Raw genomic sequence first — 19,198 nt, forward strand, 5'->3', positions numbered from 1 at the left:
ATATAAGTGACCAATATTAGACAACAGTGTCTCCTTTGTGCATATATTGGGATATTTAAATATCCATTTATTAAGGAGCATATTAAGTTCTTTATTATTTTCTGTTTTATATGTTTCATTTTAGTTTTTGGTAAATCTGTTTATTTTATCACCTACTAGTTGCGTTGTTTAAGCAACTTGGAAATTATTGAACAATAGATTATTTACCAGCCATAATGTTTAGCATTTAAAATTTTGGTATTTTATAGGTAATAGTGCTGCTATATTTTGAATATAGTTATTTTTGTATAGTAAAGGTAAAGGAGCCATCTATAAACATTTTAATACACTTAAAGCAAAAAATCATTCGGAACACATTAAAGGGAAAAACCATCACAGTACACTCTGTCCCTTTAACTCACATTTGTATCACTTGCTGAAAACAAACCCAACAAAATAGCAAGAAGCTCACATTTTCTTTTTATTTGCACTTTCTTAAAAATAAATGTATTTATATTGAAGATCAAATTTCAGTGAATTCATAGGTTCTTTATGTGTCTTCTTTTTTTGTTTTTGGTGCATTGTTGTTTAGTCTTCCAAGATCATCAAATGATGCTGTTGCAGAACCTCTTTTGGCTGGTTTTGCCTGAAAGTATACAAATCGCGATATGAATATTCAAAACCAGAGACCTGAAGAGATAAACAAACCATTCCCATCTCAATGTTTAAAGGGACACAAAACCCAATTTTTTATTTCAGGATATGAATATAGCATACAATTTTAAACAACTTTCTAATTTAGTTCTATTATAAATCTTGCTTAATTATCTTGGTATCCTTTGTTGAAGGAGCAGCAATGCACTACTGGGAGCTAGCTGCATACATCGGTAAGCCAATGACAATAGGCAGATATGTGCAGCCACCAATTAGCACTTAGTTCCCAGTTCCTGCGTCTACCTAGGTATGCTTTTTAACAAAGGATACCAAGAAGAAAGCAAATTAGATAATAGAAGTAAATTGGAAAGTTGTTTACATTTGTGATGCGGTCAGCCAATGCTATGGGCTGAGTTAGCAAGAGTTAGCAAGGAGCACTTAAATAGTGCAAACTGGTGTTACCAAACTAGCCCTGAGGAAGCCCCGTCCCACTTTATGAAACGTGCGTTGGCATTGGCTGACCGTGTCACGTGACTTCTCTCACCGTGTGAGAGTGTTTGGTGCTTTGAGACGCCAGTTTTGAATTGAAGGAGCATAGGAAGACTCTACACATAAGCATCCGGACAGATCCTATACACACCGGATGGGTGTGATGGAACCAACGGAATTTGTGGCATGTAATTTATATGGCCTAGCTGGGATAGGGTAAAAGTGACATAACTCATGCTAAGCACGCATTGCTGCGATAAGTACATACAGAAGATTGTGGTTAGTTTAGCTAGAGTGGAGTGTAAGACACAGTGACTGTGTTCTCTAATAATACTGCCCTATCTGGACTGTGACTTGATACTCTAATACATCAGTACCATTTACTAAACGTGTACTCTGTACTGCATATGCCGTTGTTATAGATTCCATATATGCCGTTACATGCTTATGATGTTGTAGGGAGAAATTACTGAGACACTTAGATCCCCAGGTACTACACTTCCAAGGTATAGCTCCCTTGGTTCTCTCAAGGGGATCCTAGGGTTAGTAGGGGTGTAGTGTACTCGGCCTCATCACTCATGTGTTTATGTACTTTAACAAGTGTCCTACATGTGAGCTTATGTTATCTCCTCATTCTACGCATCGTACCAGTGAATAAAAGCTTAGATCCCCGCTTGTATCTGTCCTGGCGTTACCCCTTTGGTTTTTACTGAGGGGTCAAGGTGTCAGATGGGGTGTAGCTGATCTCATCTGTGGTATATATGCTAGCTGTCTTGTACACTCTCATTTGGTGAGGTCACTTGGTTTTTATGCATAGCCTTTTATACTAGTGTAAGCTATTTATTGATTATGTAATATTTTGAATTTTTTGCATATTGTGTGCTTACAACGTGGGTCTGATATCTATCTCGAATGTTGCATCCGTTATATCACATGTAACTAGTCTGACCCTTGCATAAAATTATACTTTAAAAAGAGTGCTGCAGTCTCTGTCTTATTGTGATACATAGAATAATGTATCTGGCTCTCTCTGTAGATGTTTATATACACGGCTATTATCATTTTTTTTTTATATATATACTTTGCTGAAATGCAGGAAGGTAAAATTAGGCGCGTGCACGTGTCTGCAGCAGTATACGGCAGCGATTTTGCAAGAATGTTATACATTAGCAAGAGCACTAGATGGCAGCAGTATTTCCTGTTATGTAGTGCTCCAGACATGTGCACGCTACCTATCTAGATATCTCTTCAACAAAGAATAACATAAAAACTAAGCAAAATTGATAACAGAAGTAAATTGGAAACTTTTTTGAAATTGTATGATCTGTCTGAATCGTTAAAGAACAATTTGGGGTTTCATGTCCCTTTAATGAAAAAATTAAAATCTTCCCACTGGTATTTTTTATACACTTGGTACATATTCCATGACAATATGTATCAAATGAGAAAGCGTTGTTTCCACTGTAGATGAAACAAAACGTACCCCACACACTGACAGGCTTTACAAGTTCTATCCTGCATGCCACCCCAGTTTTGTGTAAAAAGCTGAAGAAGCAGAATCATAAATGATTAGGTTGGATAAGGTGAATGCTGCTTCACTATAGGATTTGTTAACCTTCTTTTCCTTTCTACCCTAATATCTGCATGAACAAATTACATCTAACAAAGCAGTGTTTAATAAGGATGTGTATGCCTTGAATCGTGAGAAGTCAAAATGATATTAGAAGTGGATGAAATAACCTTTATACTACAGCTTAAAGGGACATAATACTCATATATGTTAAATCACTTGAAACTGATGCAGTATAACTGTAAAAAGCTGACAGGAAAATATCACCTGAGCATCTCTATGTAAAAAAGGAAGATATTTTACCTCACAATCTCCTCAGCTCACCAGAGTAAGTTCTGTTTATAAAGTTATACTCAGCTGCTCCCAGCTGCAGGTAAAAAATTTTTAAAAAAATGAAGAAATGAACAGCAGCCAATCAGCATCAGCAGTGCTGAGGTCATGAACTCTTACTGTGATCTCATGAGATTTGACTTAACTCTCATGAGATTTCATAGTAAGCTTCCTTTACCTGATTGGTGAAATAATATGAGAGTGCACGATGCTAGTCCCTTCAGATGTCCCAGGACAGACACACTAAAATGCTGCTTAGAAATCCTTTACAATGGGAGGTGGCTACTGAGGAACTTTTGAGGTAAAATATCTTTCTTTTTTACATAGAGATGTTCAGGTGATATTTTCTAATCAGCTTTTTACAGCTATGCTGCATCACTTTCAAGTGTTTAAACATTTGGGTATTATGGCCCTTTAAGAGAGGAGGAGTGTGTGTAGTGTGTGTAAGGCATGAATAAAGGAGGGGAATGAGAATCAGAGACAGCAGGATAGAGAGAGGCATAGAGAGAATGACTTCAAGAGATAGGGACTTGTATAAGGAGGAATAATTCAAGAGAAACAAGTGGTAGACTCAAAGAAGGAGCAGAAGAAAGAATGAGAATGAATAGGCCGCAGAAAATTGGCAAAAATTAGGTATCAACAGGAAGGGGTGATCAGTAGAGGCAACCACCAGCCAAGTAGTTGCTCATTAAATGACGTCCCACAGTTCCTTTAAAGAAAATTTCTCTCTGCACCCCAGGGCCAATCTGAAGATCTAAGGATCTTCTCATGTAAACCATATAAACATACATTACATGTATAAGTTATTAAATATAGCCTTGTTGTTCGGCTGTGATTGGTTCCCTTGTGAAATGGTTAATCACAATATTTATTTGTCAAAGTATATAAAAAAAAACACTGCTAGTTCTATCACTAAAACGAAATGATTCTCCATTATACTGTCAGATGTTGTATTGCTCTAACAGGGACATTTTAGGTATTCTCCTGGTCTCTTAGGAGGCAAAATCCTGTCAGCCAGATTCCTTATTTAGCCAAGACATCGATCAGAACATTAAGTAAACAGTAAATATATTTTACTTTTATAGAAAATTCTACATAACATTCACAATATCTGTTAAATATTTGCATCATTTTTGTGGCTGAATCAGCCTAATACACTTTTTTTTAGCTTATTTTGTTCTGGCGACATTTCAGATGAAAATAACTTTTCATTGGTTGACTCACATTTTATCATATATTAGTCCATTCTAACCACTTTGATGCCATCTTTCCCCGAGGCCCTTTATGTGCACTGGTCACCACAGCAGCAGATTTTAACATTAAAATGTTGATTTGTAATCAGGAATTATTTCAAACAATCTTACAAAATATTCCATATTTATTTAGAATGCAGCAAAATAAATAAGACGAAGAGCAATCTATACAAACAAATTATTTTTAAATATAAGCAAACCTGCTCTTCATAAACTAAAAATACAGATTATTTAAAACCAAAACCACAAATGATTACCCTTTATCTGTAGCTCTCTTTTTGTCCCCTGAAACTACAATTTCCCGCTCCCTGTGTTGCTTTTTACTTTCTACTCACTTTTTGCTTTTCCCCTTGGTTATTTCCTCCTTATCTAATAGTGTACATGGTTATTCCCATTCTTTCTTTAAAACAACTCAGCCTTACACTGAAAAGTTTTTATATTATGTGTATTTTTGGCTGGACATCTACCTGTTTTGTCAGAGCAGAAAGATACATTTTTGTGCTCTATAGCCCCAGAATAGAGTGCAAAGTCTGGCTTTTTCTTTTTATTAAATGCATATTGCAAAGATTATAAGCAAACTACACTGTAATATGTGTAATCATATAAGCAAGGTTGATAACTCTGAATATCACGAAAGCACTGAAGACTTTTCAATCAGATGTTGCAGTTTCAGTCTTATTTATGTAGATGAGACAAAAAGGAAGGTACGGACTCGGCAAATTAAGGCCTAGATTTGGAGTTTGGCGGTAGCCGTGAAAACCAGCGTTAGAGGCTCCTAACGCTGGTTTTAGGCTACCGCCGGTATTTGGAGTCAGTCAAAAAAGGGTCTAACGCTCACTTTTCAGCCGCGACTTTTCCATACCACAGATCCCCTTACGTCAATTGCGTATCCTATCTTTTCAATGGGATCTTTCTAACTCCGGTATTTAGAGTCGTGTCTGAAGTGAGCGTTAGAAATCTAACGACAAAACTCCAGCCGCAGAAAAAAGTCAGTAGTTAAGAGCTTTCTGGGCTAACGTCGGTTCATAAAGCTCTTAACTACTGTGCCCTAAAGTACACTAACACCCATAAACTACCTATGTACCCCTAAACCGAGGCCCCCCCACATCGCTGACACTTGATTAAATTTTTTTAACCCCTAATCTGCCGACCGCCAACTACGTTATCCTTATGTACCCCTAATCTGCTGCCCCCAAACACCGCCGACCCCTATATTATATTTATTAACCCCTAATCTGCCCCCCACAACGTCGCCGCCAGCTACCTACACTTATTAACCCCTAATCTGCCGTCCGCACGCCGCCGCCAGCTACATTATAGCTATGTACCCCTAATCTGCTGCCCTAACATCGCCGACCCCTATATTATATTTATTAACCCCTAACCTGCCCCCCACAACGTCGCCGCCACCTTCCTACAATAATTAACCCCTAATCTGCCGACCGCAAAGAGCCGCCACCAACATTATAGCTATGTACCCCTAATCTGCTGCCCCTAACACCGCCGACCCCTATATTATATTTATTAACCCCTAATCTGCCCTCCCTAACATCGCCGACACCTAACTTCAATTATTAACCCCTAATCTGCCGACCGAATCTCGCCGCTATTCTAATAAATGTATTAACCCCTAAAGCTAAGTCTAACCCTAACACTAACACCCCCCTAAGTTAAATATAATTTAAATCTAACAAAATAAATTAACTCTTATTAAATAAATTATTCCTATTTAAAACTTAATACTTACCTGTAAAATAAACCCTAATATAGCTACAATATAAATCATAATTATATTATAGCTATTTTAGGATTTATATTTATTTTACAGGTAACTTTGTATTTATTTTAACCAGGTACAATAGCCATTAAATAGTTAAGAACTATTTAATAGCTAAAATAGTTAAAATAATTACAAAATTACCTGTAAAATAAATCCTAACCTAAGTTACAATTAAACCTAACACTACACGATCAATAAATAAATTAAATAAAATACCTACAATTAAACCTAACACTACACTATCAATAAATTAATTAAATACAATACCTACAAATAACTACAATGAAATAAACTAACTAAAGTACAAAAAATAAAAAAGAACCAAGTTACAAAAAATAAAAAAATATTTACAAACATAAGAAAAATATTACAACAATTTTAAACTAATTACACCTACTCTAAGCCCCCTAATAAAATAACAAAGCCCCCCAAAATAAAAAATGCCCTACCCTATTCTAAATTACAAAAGTTCAAAGCTCTTTTACCTTACCAGACCTGAACAGGGCCCTTTGCGGGGCATGCCCCAAGAAATTCAGCTCTTTTTCCTGTAAAAATACACATACAATACCCCCCCCAACATTACAACCCACCACCCACATACCCCTAATCTAACCCAAACCCCCTTAAATAAACCTAACACTAAGCCCCTGAAGATCTTCCTACCTTGTCGTCCCCTCACCGGGTATCACACCGATCCGTCCTGGCTCCGATATCTTCATCTAAGCCCAAGCGGGGGCTAGACATCCATCATCCGACGGCTGAAGAAGTCCAGAAGAGGCTTTAAAGTCTTCATCCTATCCGGGAAGAAGAGTAGATCCGGACCGGCAACCATCTTCTTCCAAGCGGCATCTTCTATCTTCATCCGATGAGGACCGGCTCCATCTTGAAGACCTCCACCACGGACCTATCTTCTTCCGACGACGACTTCCCGACGAATGACGGTTCCTTTAAGGGACGTCATCCAAGATGGCGTCCCTCGAATTCCGATTGGCTTATAGGATTCTATCAGCCAATCGGAATTAAGGTAGGAAAATTCTGATTGGCTGATGGAATCAGCCAATCAGAATCAAGTTCAATCCGATTGGCTGATCCGATCAGCCAATCAGATTGAGCTTGCATTCTATTGGCTGATCGGATTGAACTTGATTCTGATTGGCTGATTCCATCAGCCAATCAGAATTTTCCTACCTTAATTCCGATTGGCTGATAGAATCCTATCAGCCAATCGGAATTCGAGGGATGCCATCTTGGATGACGTCCCTTAAAGGAACCGTCATTCGTCGGGAAGTCGTCGTCGGAAGAAGATGGGTCCGCGGTGGAGGTCTTCAAGATGGAGCCGGTCCTCATCGGATGAAGATAGAAGATGCCGCTTGGAAGAAGATGGTTGCCGGTCCGGATCTACTCTTCTTCCCGGATAGGATGAAGACTTTGGAGCCTCTTCTGGACTTCTTCAGCCGTCGGATGATGGATGTCTAGCCCCCGCTTGGGCTTAGATGAAGATATCGGAGCCAGGACGGATCGGTGTGATACCCGGTGAGGGGAAGACAAGGTAGGAAGATCTTCAGGGGCTTAGTGTTAGGTTTATTTAAGGGGGGGTTTGAGTTAGATTAGGGGTATGTGGGTGGTGGGTTGTAATGTTGGGGGGGGGGTATTGTATGTGTTTTTTTACAAGAAAAAGAGCTGAATTTCTTGGGGCATGCCCCGCAAAGGGCCCTGTTCAGGGATGGTAAGGTAAAAGAGCTTTGAACTTTTGTAATTTAGAATAGGGTAGGGCATTTTTTATTTTGGGGGGCTTTGTTATTTTATTAGGGGGTTTAGAGTAGGTGTAATTAGTTTAAAATTGTTGTAATATTTTTCTTATGTTTGTAAATATTTTTTTATTTTTTGTAACTTAGTTCTTTTTTATTTTTTGTACTTTAGTTAGTTTATTTCATTGTAGTTATTTGTAGGTATTGTATTTAATTAATTTATTGATAGTGTAGTGTTAGGTTTAATTGTAACTTAGGTTAGGATTTATTTTACAGGTAATTTTGAAATTATTTTAACTATTTTAGCTATTAAATAGTTCTTAACTATTTAATAGCTATTGTACCTGGTTAAAATAAATACAAAGTTACCTGATATATTTATATTACCATGTTAATAATATTAGTATCCTTTTATACTGTTTTCAGTGTGTTCTCATTGAGGTTATGTATGACTATTATTATATTTTTTTTTATTAATATGATTACATTAGCATAGGTGTTAAATATAGTCCTAGTCATTTTTATGGTTGTTTACAATTTTTAAATAATGATTTCCTGGGCACCTGTGGCCACCTAAATAAATAGTGCAAAAATTATTACATTTGGTTCATTCTCTTGAGACAGTCTGGACTGTTTCCAGTCTAAATTTGTTGAGGGAGGCATGTCCTATAAGAGCTTCCATAGGAGCACAAACCAAGTGACAGACAGACAGCGAATGTCCGGTCTACAGGAATGAAGCATAGAGGGCTTTTACGAATATTCACTATGGGGTCCATATAACAACTGTCGAGTGGACATAATTCACTACAGCGAGTCATGTCACCATGTTTTTACCATAATGTTGTGGAATAGTAATCTTCCTTCGAGTGGACATAATTCACTACAGCGAGTCATGTCACCATCTTTTTACCATAATGTTGTGGAATAGTAATCTTCCTTAAACGGACACTAAACAAATACATTTCATGCACCTCCCTCTAATCATGGGTGCTGCCATCATGGGCATGAGGTTACTCTGCGGGTATCTGAAGGAGAGTTGCTGCACAAACACATCAACATTGGAATACAGTGAAAGATGTTAACATCCCAGCACATACAACTAAAGGGAGGTGGAAAATAATCACAATACTATGTTTATAAAATGTATTGAGTGTTTAATGTCCATTTAAACTGAGGAGAGAAATTAGGTGACTATTCCTGCATGTGCCAGATGCGCAGTTCCTTATAAGTCCTGGAAAAAACATCCGGACAGGATATTAAAAGTACCACTATCTTCGGTTTTTTTACATGAAGATGTGCATTTGACATTTGCTAGTAAGATATCACTTTAAAGTGATTTAGCATATGGTTAACATAGCCCGTTAATTGTTGATATGTACAAAAATGCATATATAAAAATGACTTTAATGTTGTTTTAACACGTAAGAAACTATTTTCCCTCAAAAATATTAAAACTAAGTTTAGTTTAATTAAAACTACGTTATGTTTTATTAATCACTTTTTGGTACACAAGGAATTACAATACCACCTGTTATGTAGTTTTATTCTTCATTATTACCTGGGATTCATGTGGCTTCCATCCAATCATATAAAAGATTTGAAATGTTGCAGGAACAGATCCGTCTTCTTCCCCATACATTTCTAGCGGAAATAAGAACATATTTTAGGGATGGATCCATTTGTGTATTTTATCTACCAGTGAGCAAACAATAACAATTCAATTGCCATTGTGCAAGATATACCATCTGGGCTGCAGCAAGTCTGTTTATCAGAGACAGAGCCAAAAATATGGACACTACATCTGCAGTGTTAATTAAGCAGAGAATAATTTTACTTCTTTGCTGGATTTCTACATTGTTAAAGTCTGAATGTACTAATTTTGCGATCAATGCTGTTTATTACAAAATACCAAGCATTTACTTTGCTAATGTTTGTCAAGCTGGAATGCATGAATAACACAAAGTCACAATATGAAGAAAAAACCAATATTGCAATTACAAGAACCAGAAAATACAAAGGAAAACACAGTACAGTGCATCAGTAAATAAAAGCAAGGTGCAGAGGAGACACTTTCACTCCAATACATTCAAATTGAGAGGAATAATTATTTTAAAAAAAAGACATTGTTTTAGCTCATATAATAAAGTTATGAAGTTCAATGACATATCTAAGGACAATAAAACAGGTAATGCTGTTTATTGAGACATACAGAAGGAAATTAACGCTATGAACTATAATATAAGAAACGAGTAGATGATTTCTAAACCTATCCTGGCACTCTCTTACTCTTTTATTGCAGGTGTTGAACAAAACTCCTCTTGTTTCTAGTTTGTGTCATTCCTAATACATTCTCTGTAAAACAGCTTATACTGTTTTCAAGTTAATCATTTTCTGAGGTAAAGTTTCATCACCATGAGCTATGCATAAGTAAGTTATGAGATGCAACAGTGCACATGTCAGCATAGAATGGCCACACATTCAAGGATAAGGTGAGATGTGGTTTTGTAGTGATGTCAGCATGTACTCTAGTTGCATTACTGCTCCTGAGCCTGCCTAGGTATGCTGTTCAATAAAAAATACCAAGAGAACAAAGTAAACTAAAAAGTCTTTTAAAACTTTTAAAAGCTGAATACTCTATATGAACCATTAAAGTAAAATTTTGACTTTCATGGCCCTTTAAGGTTATATGTTCTTTCCAAGGGTTGTTTCTCAAATCACAAAATAGGTTGACATTGAAGGCTTTGAGACTGATGTAAAAGGGAGAAAAAAAAATATTTGAAGGGATATTAAACAGTGCTCCTATAATAAAAACAAATATGTCAAATAAAAGTAAAACTTAAAAAACAGATGTTCAAAAATAAAAAAGCAAACCACTTATTTTTTGCCAAATTAGCACTTAGAATTTCTCATTGTAGCCAGTGCTTGCAGCCAAGAAGAGAGCAGTAATTTTTGGAACTTAAGATGCATTCTGCCTCTTCTGAGCATGAGCAAAACAGACATATTATCTCTAGCATTATCTAAATGGTAAATAAAGGCAATTTAATCTAGACAATTTATTACATCAAAGCTAAATTAGCCTTCCTGTAGAGACCACAGTCTCCTTGTAGGGCTGTAACATGAAGTAATAGACAATGCACAAATGAAGTCAAAGGGATATAAAAACTCAAACATGTTTCTTTCCGATTCAGAAAGAGCATACAAGTTTAAGCAACTGTATAATTTATTTATTTTATTAATTTTTCTTTATTCCTTTGGTATCTTCTGTTGAAAAGCAGGAACATAAGCTGAAGATCCTGACTATTTTCTCTTCAACAAAGAATATCATGGGAAGGAAGCAAATTTGATAATAGAAGTAAATTGTAAACGTTTTTAAAATAGTTTGCTTGGTCACAAAATCAAGATTTATGCTTACCTGATAAATCTATTTCTTTCCGGAAATGGAGAGTCCACAACGTCATCAATTACTAGTGGGAATATCACTCCTGGCCAGCAGGAGGAAGCAAAGAGCACCACAGCAAAGCTGTTAAGTGTCACTTCCCTACCCACAAACTCCAGTCATTCGACCGAAGGAAAATGGAAACAAGGAATAACACAATGTGTAGAGGTGCCTGAGGTGTATTAAAAAATAACTGTCTTAAATTAAAGGGCAGGGTCGTGGACACGCCATATCCAGAAATAAATAGATTTATCAGGTAAGCATAAATCTTGTTTTCTTTCCTAAGATATGGAGAGTCCACAACGTCATCAATTACTAGTGGGAAACAATACCCAAGCTAGAGGACACAGATGACTAGGAAGGGATAACAAGACAGGCAAAGGTAAACAGAAGGCACCACCGCTTGAAGAACCTTTCTCCCAAAAGAAGCCTCAGCCAAGGCAAAAGTATAAATATGGAAAAAGTATGTAGAGAGGACCAGTTGCAGCCTTGCAAATCTGTTCCACAGAAGCCCAAGAAGAGACAGCCCTCGTGGAATAAGCCGTAATTCTCTCAGGAGGCTGCTGACCAGCAGTCTCATAAGCAATCTGTATTATACTTCTCAACCAGAGAGAAAGAGAAGTAGCTGTCGCTTTCTGAACCTTTCCGGAGAAACAAACAAACAGGGCAGAAGACTGGTGAAAATCCTTAATCGCCTGTAGGTGGTAGAATTTGAGAGCACGCACAACATCCAAGTTGTGCAACAAAACGTTCCTTATGAGAAGAAGGATTAGGACATAGAGAAGTAACAACAATTTCCAGATTAATATTTCCATCTGAAACCACTTTAGGAAGAAAACCCAATTTAGTACGAAGAACTGCCTTATCAGCATGAAAAATAAGGTAAGGCGAATCGCACTGTAAAGCTGAGAGTTCCGAGACTCTCTGAGCAAAGGAGATAGCAATAAGAAAGAGAACCTTCCAAGATAGCAAGATAGATTTGAGAGCACGCACAACATCCAAGTTGTGCAACAAAACGTTCCTTATGAGAAGAAGGACTAGGACATAGAGAAGTAACAACAATTTCCAGATTAATATTTCTATCTGAAACCACGTTAGGAAGAAAACCCAATTTAGTACGAAGAACTGCCTTATCAGCATGAAAAATAAGGTTAGGCGAATCGCACTGTAAAGCTGAGAGTTCCGAGACTCTCTGAGCAAAGGAGATAGCAATAAGAAACAGAACCTTCCAAGATAGCAATTTAATATCTATGGAATGCATTGGCTCAAACGGAGCCTGCTGCAAAACTCTAAGAAAAAGGTTAAGGCTCCAAGGAGGAGCAACAGACTTAAACACAGGCCTGATTCTGACCAGGGCCTGACAAAAAGATTGTACATCTGGAACATCCGCCAGACGCTTGTGCAACAAAATAAATAACGCAGAAATCTGACCCTTCAGAGAACTGACCGACAATCCCTTCTCCAGACCTTCCTGGAGAAAAGAAAAAAATCTTTCAAGAGTAGCCCTTGGATTCGCACCAATAAAGGTATTAACGGCATACCTTATGGTAAATCTTTCTAGTAACAGTTTTGCGAGCCTGAATCATGGTCTCAATGACCAACTAAAAAAAAAACACACGCTTAGACAGAACTAAGTATTCAATCTCCAAGCAGTCAGCTTCAGAGAAACGAGATTTGGATGAAAGAATGGACCCTGAGTTAGAAGGTCCTTCCTCAGGGGTAGCCTCCAAGGTGGAAGAGATGACATTTTCACTAGGTCTGCATACTAGATCCTGCGAGGCCACGCAGGGGCTATTAGAATTACTGATGCCCTCCTGTTTGATACGAGCAATGACTCGTAGGAGAGCAAAAGGAGGAAACGGATATGCCACCCTGAAATCCCAAGGAACCTACAGAGCATCTATCAGGGCAGCCTGTGGATCTCTCGACCTTGAACTGTACCTTGGAAGTTTGGAGTTCTGCCGAGACATAATCAGATCCAACTCCGGCATCCCCACTTGAGGGTTAACCTGGAGAACACCTCCGCCCACTCCCTGGGATGAAAAGCCTGTCTGCTCAGGAAGTCCGCTTCCCAGTTGTGCACACCTGGAATATGGATGGCAGAAAGACAGCAATTGTGAGCTTCCGTCCACTGAACAATCCGAGCCACCTCCTTCATGGCTAAGGAACTCTGAGTTCCTCCCGGGTGGTTGATGTAAGCCACTGAGGTGATATTGTCCGACTAGAACCAGATAAACTAGGCTAAGGAAAACTGAGTCCAAGCCATCAAAGCATTGTAAATCGCTCTCAACTCCAAGATGTTTATGGGGAGAGCCGACTCCTCTTGAGTCCATAGTCCCAGACTGCTCCCCAGCACAGCAGGCTGGCGTCCGTGGTCACAAACACCCAGGAAGGTCTCTGGAAGCAAGTGCCCTGAGACAGATGCTTCTGAGAAAGCCACCACGGGAGGGAGTCTCTTGTCACCTGATCTAGATCTATTCTCTGAGACAGATCCAAATGATCCCCGTTCTATTGTCTGAGCATGCATAACTACAGAGCTCTGAAATGGAATCGAGCAAAGGGAATGATGTCCATAGAAGCGAACATCAGACCAGACCAATTACCTCCATACATTGAGCCACTGATGGCCGAACATTAGACTGCAGAAAGAGGCAAGAGGAGAGAAGTTTGGATTTTCTGACTTCTGTCAGAAATATTTTCATAGATTGTGAATCTTTTATGGTCCCTAAGAAAACTACCCTTATAGCTGGAACAAGGGAACTCTTTTCCAGATTCACTTTCCAGCTGTGGGAACATAGAAAAGACAACAAGATCTCTGTATGAGAGTCTGCTTGTTGAAAAGATGGTGCCTGAACCAATATGTCATCCAGGTATGGCGCTACTGCAATTGCCCAAGACCTGATCACTGCCAAGAGAGCCCCCAAAACTTTTGAGAAATTTCTGGGAGCTGTGGCAAGGCCAAACGGAAGAGCTACAAACTGAAAGTGTCTAGAAAGGCGAATCTCAGAAACTTGTAATGATTCCTGAGGATGGGAACATGAAGATACGCATCATTAAGGTTTAGGGTCGTCATGAACTGACCCTCTTGGACCAAAGGCAGAATGGAACGAATGGTTTCCATTTTGAAGGATAGTACCCTGAGAAACTTGTTGAGACACTTTAGGTCTAGAATAGGGCGAAAAATTACCTCTTTTTTGGGATCTACGAACAGATTTGAATAGAATCCTAGACCCTGTTCCCCTACTGGAACAGGAACTGGAACTATCACTCCCAGGGAAAAAAAATCCCAAATGCAATTCAAGAATGCCTCTCTTTTTATGTGGTCTGCAGATAATCGTGAGAGGTGTAACCTGCCCCTGGGAGGAAAAGTTTTGAATTCTATTTTGTAACCCTGAGATACTATGTCCACAGCCCAGGGATTTGGGACATCTTATATCCATGCTTGATAAAAAAGAGAAAGTCTGCATCCCACTTGATCGGGGGCAAACCCTTCATGCTGATTAAGACTCAGCTGCATGATTCTTAGGTTGCTTCCCCTTGTTCCAAGGCTGATTGGGTTTCCAAGAAGACTTGGACTATTCTTCTTTGGAAGAGGAAGAGGATAACTTTCCTTTGAAGTTACTAAAGGAACGAAAATTACTCGGACGTCCTTTAGGTCTATTTTTCTTGTCTTGTGGTAGGAAAGAACCTTTTCCACCCGTAATATCAGAAAATATTTCTGCCAGACCAGGTCCAAACAAAGTCTTATCCTTGAAAGGAAGTGCCAGAAGCTTGGACTTAAACGTAACATCAGCTGACTCTGCGAAGCTAGATTTCTTGGCTCCCAGTTTGATAATTTGCATGGTAGCATCAGAAATAAAGTAGTTGGCTAACTTGAGAGCCTTAATCCTATCTTGGATCTCCTCCAAGGGAGTCTCTACCTGAAGAGAAACAGACAAGGCATTGTACCAATAGGATGCCGCACTTGATACAGTGGGAATACAGACTGCAGGTTGCCTTTGAAGACCTTGATGAACATACATCTTATTTAAATAAGCCTCCAGCTTTTTGTTTATTGGATCCTTAAAAGAGCCACTTTCCTCTATAGGAAGAGTGGTTCTCTTAGCCAGAGTAGAAATGGCCCCTTCTACTTTAGGCAACGTGCGCCATGAATCTTTAATGGAGTCAGCGATAGGAAACATCTTCTTAAAGACAAGAGACGGGGGAAAAAGGTATCCCCGGGTTCTCCCATTCTTGTGCAATAATCTCCGTTGCACGGTCTGGAACAGGAAAAACTTCCACAGAGGAAGGAACATCAAAGTATTTATTAAGTTTACTAAATTTCTTAGGGGTGACAACGGCAGACGTATCAGAGTCGTCCAAAGTAGCCAAAACTTCCATTAACAAAACACAAAGGTATTCAAGCTTAAATCTGAAGGTTACAACTTCAGCATCAGATGAAGGAATTATACTGTCCGGATCTGAGATTTCACCCCCAGAAGCTACCGACGTATCCTCCTCATCAGACTTATGAGGGAGGGCAACATGAGAAGCAGAAGATGGAACAGAAACTTTACTATCTGAATCTCTAATTTTCCTCTTGCGTTTTCCCTGAAGCATAGGAAAAGCAGATAATGCTGCAGATACCGCTGAAGATACATGAGCAGCAAAATCTGCAGGCAAAAAAACTCCTCCAGGAGATTTAGAGGAACCACAGGGCACTGCATGTGACTCTATTGAGGCATGGGATGTTTGAGGAGAAAGCTGTGGCAATGCCTGAACAGCATAATCCTGGAGACTTTAGGCTCAGAGGGCAACAATAGTTGTGGTTAAACAGGCAGAGCAAAATTGCAAGGGCAACACAATTTGTGCCTCGAGGCACAACAAGCATTTACCAAAAGACACAGAATCTTGCTCCATGACCCGAATGCAGGGAATAATCAAACTAAATAAAGAAAAAAACTTTCCCTTATAATTTTAAAAACTGTCTCTTTAAGCAAGGAAAAAATACATTTTGTACTATTGCTCTACTTTTTTTGTCCCAGCTTAAGTATGATAGAGCGAATGTGCACTCAAAAAAAATAAAAAAACTACGATCACTTTAAATGCAGAGCGAGAGTAACACTAAAAAAATAAAAACCTTTTAGGATTCCCCTTAATAGCGACCTCTCCACATCAGCCTTGACTGAGGCGCCTACCTGCCCATTTGCAAAAGACGAATGTCGAAAAAAATGCAGAGCTCTGTCGCACTCGTACACATCAGCCTACACCGCTCCTGTAACTGAGAGAGCGCGTCACTTAACCGGAAGAGATGGACTGCGCCTCATAAAAGCGCGAAAGAAAAGCCAGCAAAGTAAAAAGAAGCCGACGTCAGCAGTCAATCAATTCCTCCTACTAAAATCAAGACTGGAGCAATGGCGCCTGTTACTGCAATACTACAATCTGAGCTAGTACTAGGCAGTCGAGTTGCACACAAAAACACCCACACCGAGTCCCTTATTCCTTGAATAACTATTAAAGACCCACAGGGAAGAAAATAAAAATTAAGAGCCAAAATTAGAAGTTAACCCCTTCATGTCATAAAGGGGTTAACTCCTCAGTCTCCAAAAAACATAATTTATGTAAGAACTTACCTGATAAATTCATTTCTTTCATATTAGCAAGAGTCCATGAGCTAGTGACGTATGGGATATACATTCCTACCAGGAGGGGCAAAGTTTCCCAAACCTTAAAATGCCTATAAATACACCCCTCACCACACCCACAATTCAGTTTAACGAATAGCCAAGAAGTGGGGTGATAAGAAAAAAGTGCGAAAGCATATAAAATAAGGAATTGGAATAATTGTGCTTTATACAAAAAAATCAAAACCACCACAAAAAAGGGCGGGCCTCATGGACTCTTGCTAATATGAAAGAAATGAATTTATCAGGTAAGTTCTTACATAAATTATGTTTTCTTTCATGTAATTAGCAAGAGTCCATGAGCTAGTGACGTATGGGATAATGATTACCCAAGATGTGGATCTTTCCACACAAGAGTCACTAGAGAGGGAGGGATAAAATAAAGACAGCCAATTCCTGCTGAAAATAATCCACACCCAGAATAAAATTTTAATGAAAAAACATAAGCAGAAGATTCAAACTGAAACCACTGCCTGAAGTACGTTTCTACCAAAAACTGCTTCAGAAGAATAAAACACATCAAAATGGTAGAATTTAGTAAAAGTATGCAAAGAGGACCAAGTTGCTGTTTTGCAAATCTGATCAACCGAAGCTTCATTCTTAAACGCCCAGGAAGTAGAAACTGACCTAGTAGAATGAGCTGTAATCCTTTGAGGCGGAGTGTTACCCGACTCAACATAGGCATGATGAAATAAAGATTTCAACCAAGATGCCAAAGAAATGGCAGAAGCTTTCTGGTCTTTTCTAGAACCGGAAAAGATGACAAATAGACTAGAAGTCTTTCGGAAAGACTTAGTAGCTTCAACATAATATTACAAAGCTCTAACAGCATCCAAAGAATGCAATGATTTCTCCTTAGAATTCATAGGATTAGGACATAATGAAGGAACCACAATTTCTCTACTAATGTTGTTAGAATTCACAACCTTAGGTAAAAAATTCAAAAGAAGTTCGCAGCACCGCCTTATCCTGATGCAAAATCAGAAAAGGAGACTCACAAAAAAGAGTAGATCATTCAGAGACTCTTCTGGCAGAAGAGATGGCCAAAAGAAACAAAACTTTCCAAGAAAGTAATATAACGACCAAAGAATGCATGGGTTCAAAAGGAGAAGCTTGAAGAGCCCCCAGAACCAAATTCAAACTCCAAAGAGGAGAAATTGACTTAATGACAGGTTTTATATGAACCAAAGCTTGTACAAAACAATGAATATCAGGAAGATTAGCAATTCTTCTGTGAAAAAGAACAGAAAGAGCAGAGATTTGTCTTTCAAGAAACTTGCGGACAAATCTTTATCTAAACCATCCTGAAGAAATATAAGTCTTCCAGACTCTATAATATATCTCTCTAGATACAGATTTACGAGCCTGTCACATAGTATCAATCACAGAGTCAGAGAAACCTCTTTGACCAAGAATCAAGCGTTCAAACTCCACACCTTAAAATTAAGGTTTTGAGATCCTGATGGAAAAAAGAACCTTCAGACAGAAAGACTGGTCTTAACGGATGAGTCCACAGCTGGCAAGAGGCCATCCGGACAAGATCCGCATACCAAAACCTGTGAGGCCATGCTGGAGCTACCAGCAGGACAAACGAGCATTCCTTTAGAATATTAGAGAATACCCTTGGAAGAAGAACTAGAGGCGGAAAGATATAGGCAGGATGACACTTGTAAGGAAGAGATAATGCATCCACTGCCTCCGCCCGAGGATCCCTGGATCCGGACAGATACCAGGGAAGTTTCTTGTTTAGATGAGAAGCCATCAGATCTATTTCTGAGAGTTCCCACATTTGAACAATCTGAGGAAATACCTCTGGGTGAAGACCATTCGCCCAGGTGCAACGTTTAGCGACTGAGATAATCCGCTTTCCAATTGTCCATACCTGGGATATGAACCGCAGAGATTAGACAGGAGCTGGATTCCGCCCAAACCAAAATTCGAGATACTTCTTTCATAGCCAGAGGACTGTGAGTCCCTCCTTGATGATTGATGTATGCCACAGTTGTGACATTGTCTATCTGAAAACAAATGAACAACTCTCTCTTCAGAAGAGGCCAAGACTGAAGAGCTCTGAAATTGCACGGAGTTCCAAAATATTGATCGGAAATCTCACCTCCTGAGATACCCAAACCCCTTGTGCCGTCAGATACCCCCACACAGCTCCCCAACCTGTAAGACTTGCATCTGTTGAGATTATAGTCCAGGTCGGAAGAACAAAGAAGCCCCCTGAACTAAACGATGGTGATCTGCCCACCATGTCAGAGAGTGTCGTATAATCGGTTTAAAGATATTAATT

The 19,198-nt window shown here is 38.9% G+C and overlaps 1 protein-coding gene across 1 annotated transcript in view; it reads right to left on the reverse strand.

Moving 5' to 3' along the window:
- Window positions 1–447: 447 nt before the first annotated feature.
- Window positions 448–19,198, reverse strand: part of NDUFAF5 (NADH:ubiquinone oxidoreductase complex assembly factor 5) — a 162,349-nt gene continuing 143,598 nt past the window's right edge. The window contains exons 10-11 of the mRNA XM_053712132.1: window positions 9,362–9,444; window positions 448–625 (exon numbers count right to left, since the gene is read on the reverse strand). Of these exons, the coding sequence (XP_053568107.1) occupies window positions 530–625; window positions 9,362–9,444 (179 nt within the window). The 3' untranslated portion in view covers window positions 448–529. The remainder of the gene's footprint in view (window positions 626–9,361; window positions 9,445–19,198) is intronic.

This window comes from Bombina bombina, chromosome 4 (genome assembly GCF_027579735.1).
Source record: "Bombina bombina isolate aBomBom1 chromosome 4, aBomBom1.pri, whole genome shotgun sequence".
In the NCBI taxonomy this organism is placed as follows: domain Eukaryota; kingdom Metazoa; phylum Chordata; class Amphibia; order Anura; family Bombinatoridae; genus Bombina; species Bombina bombina.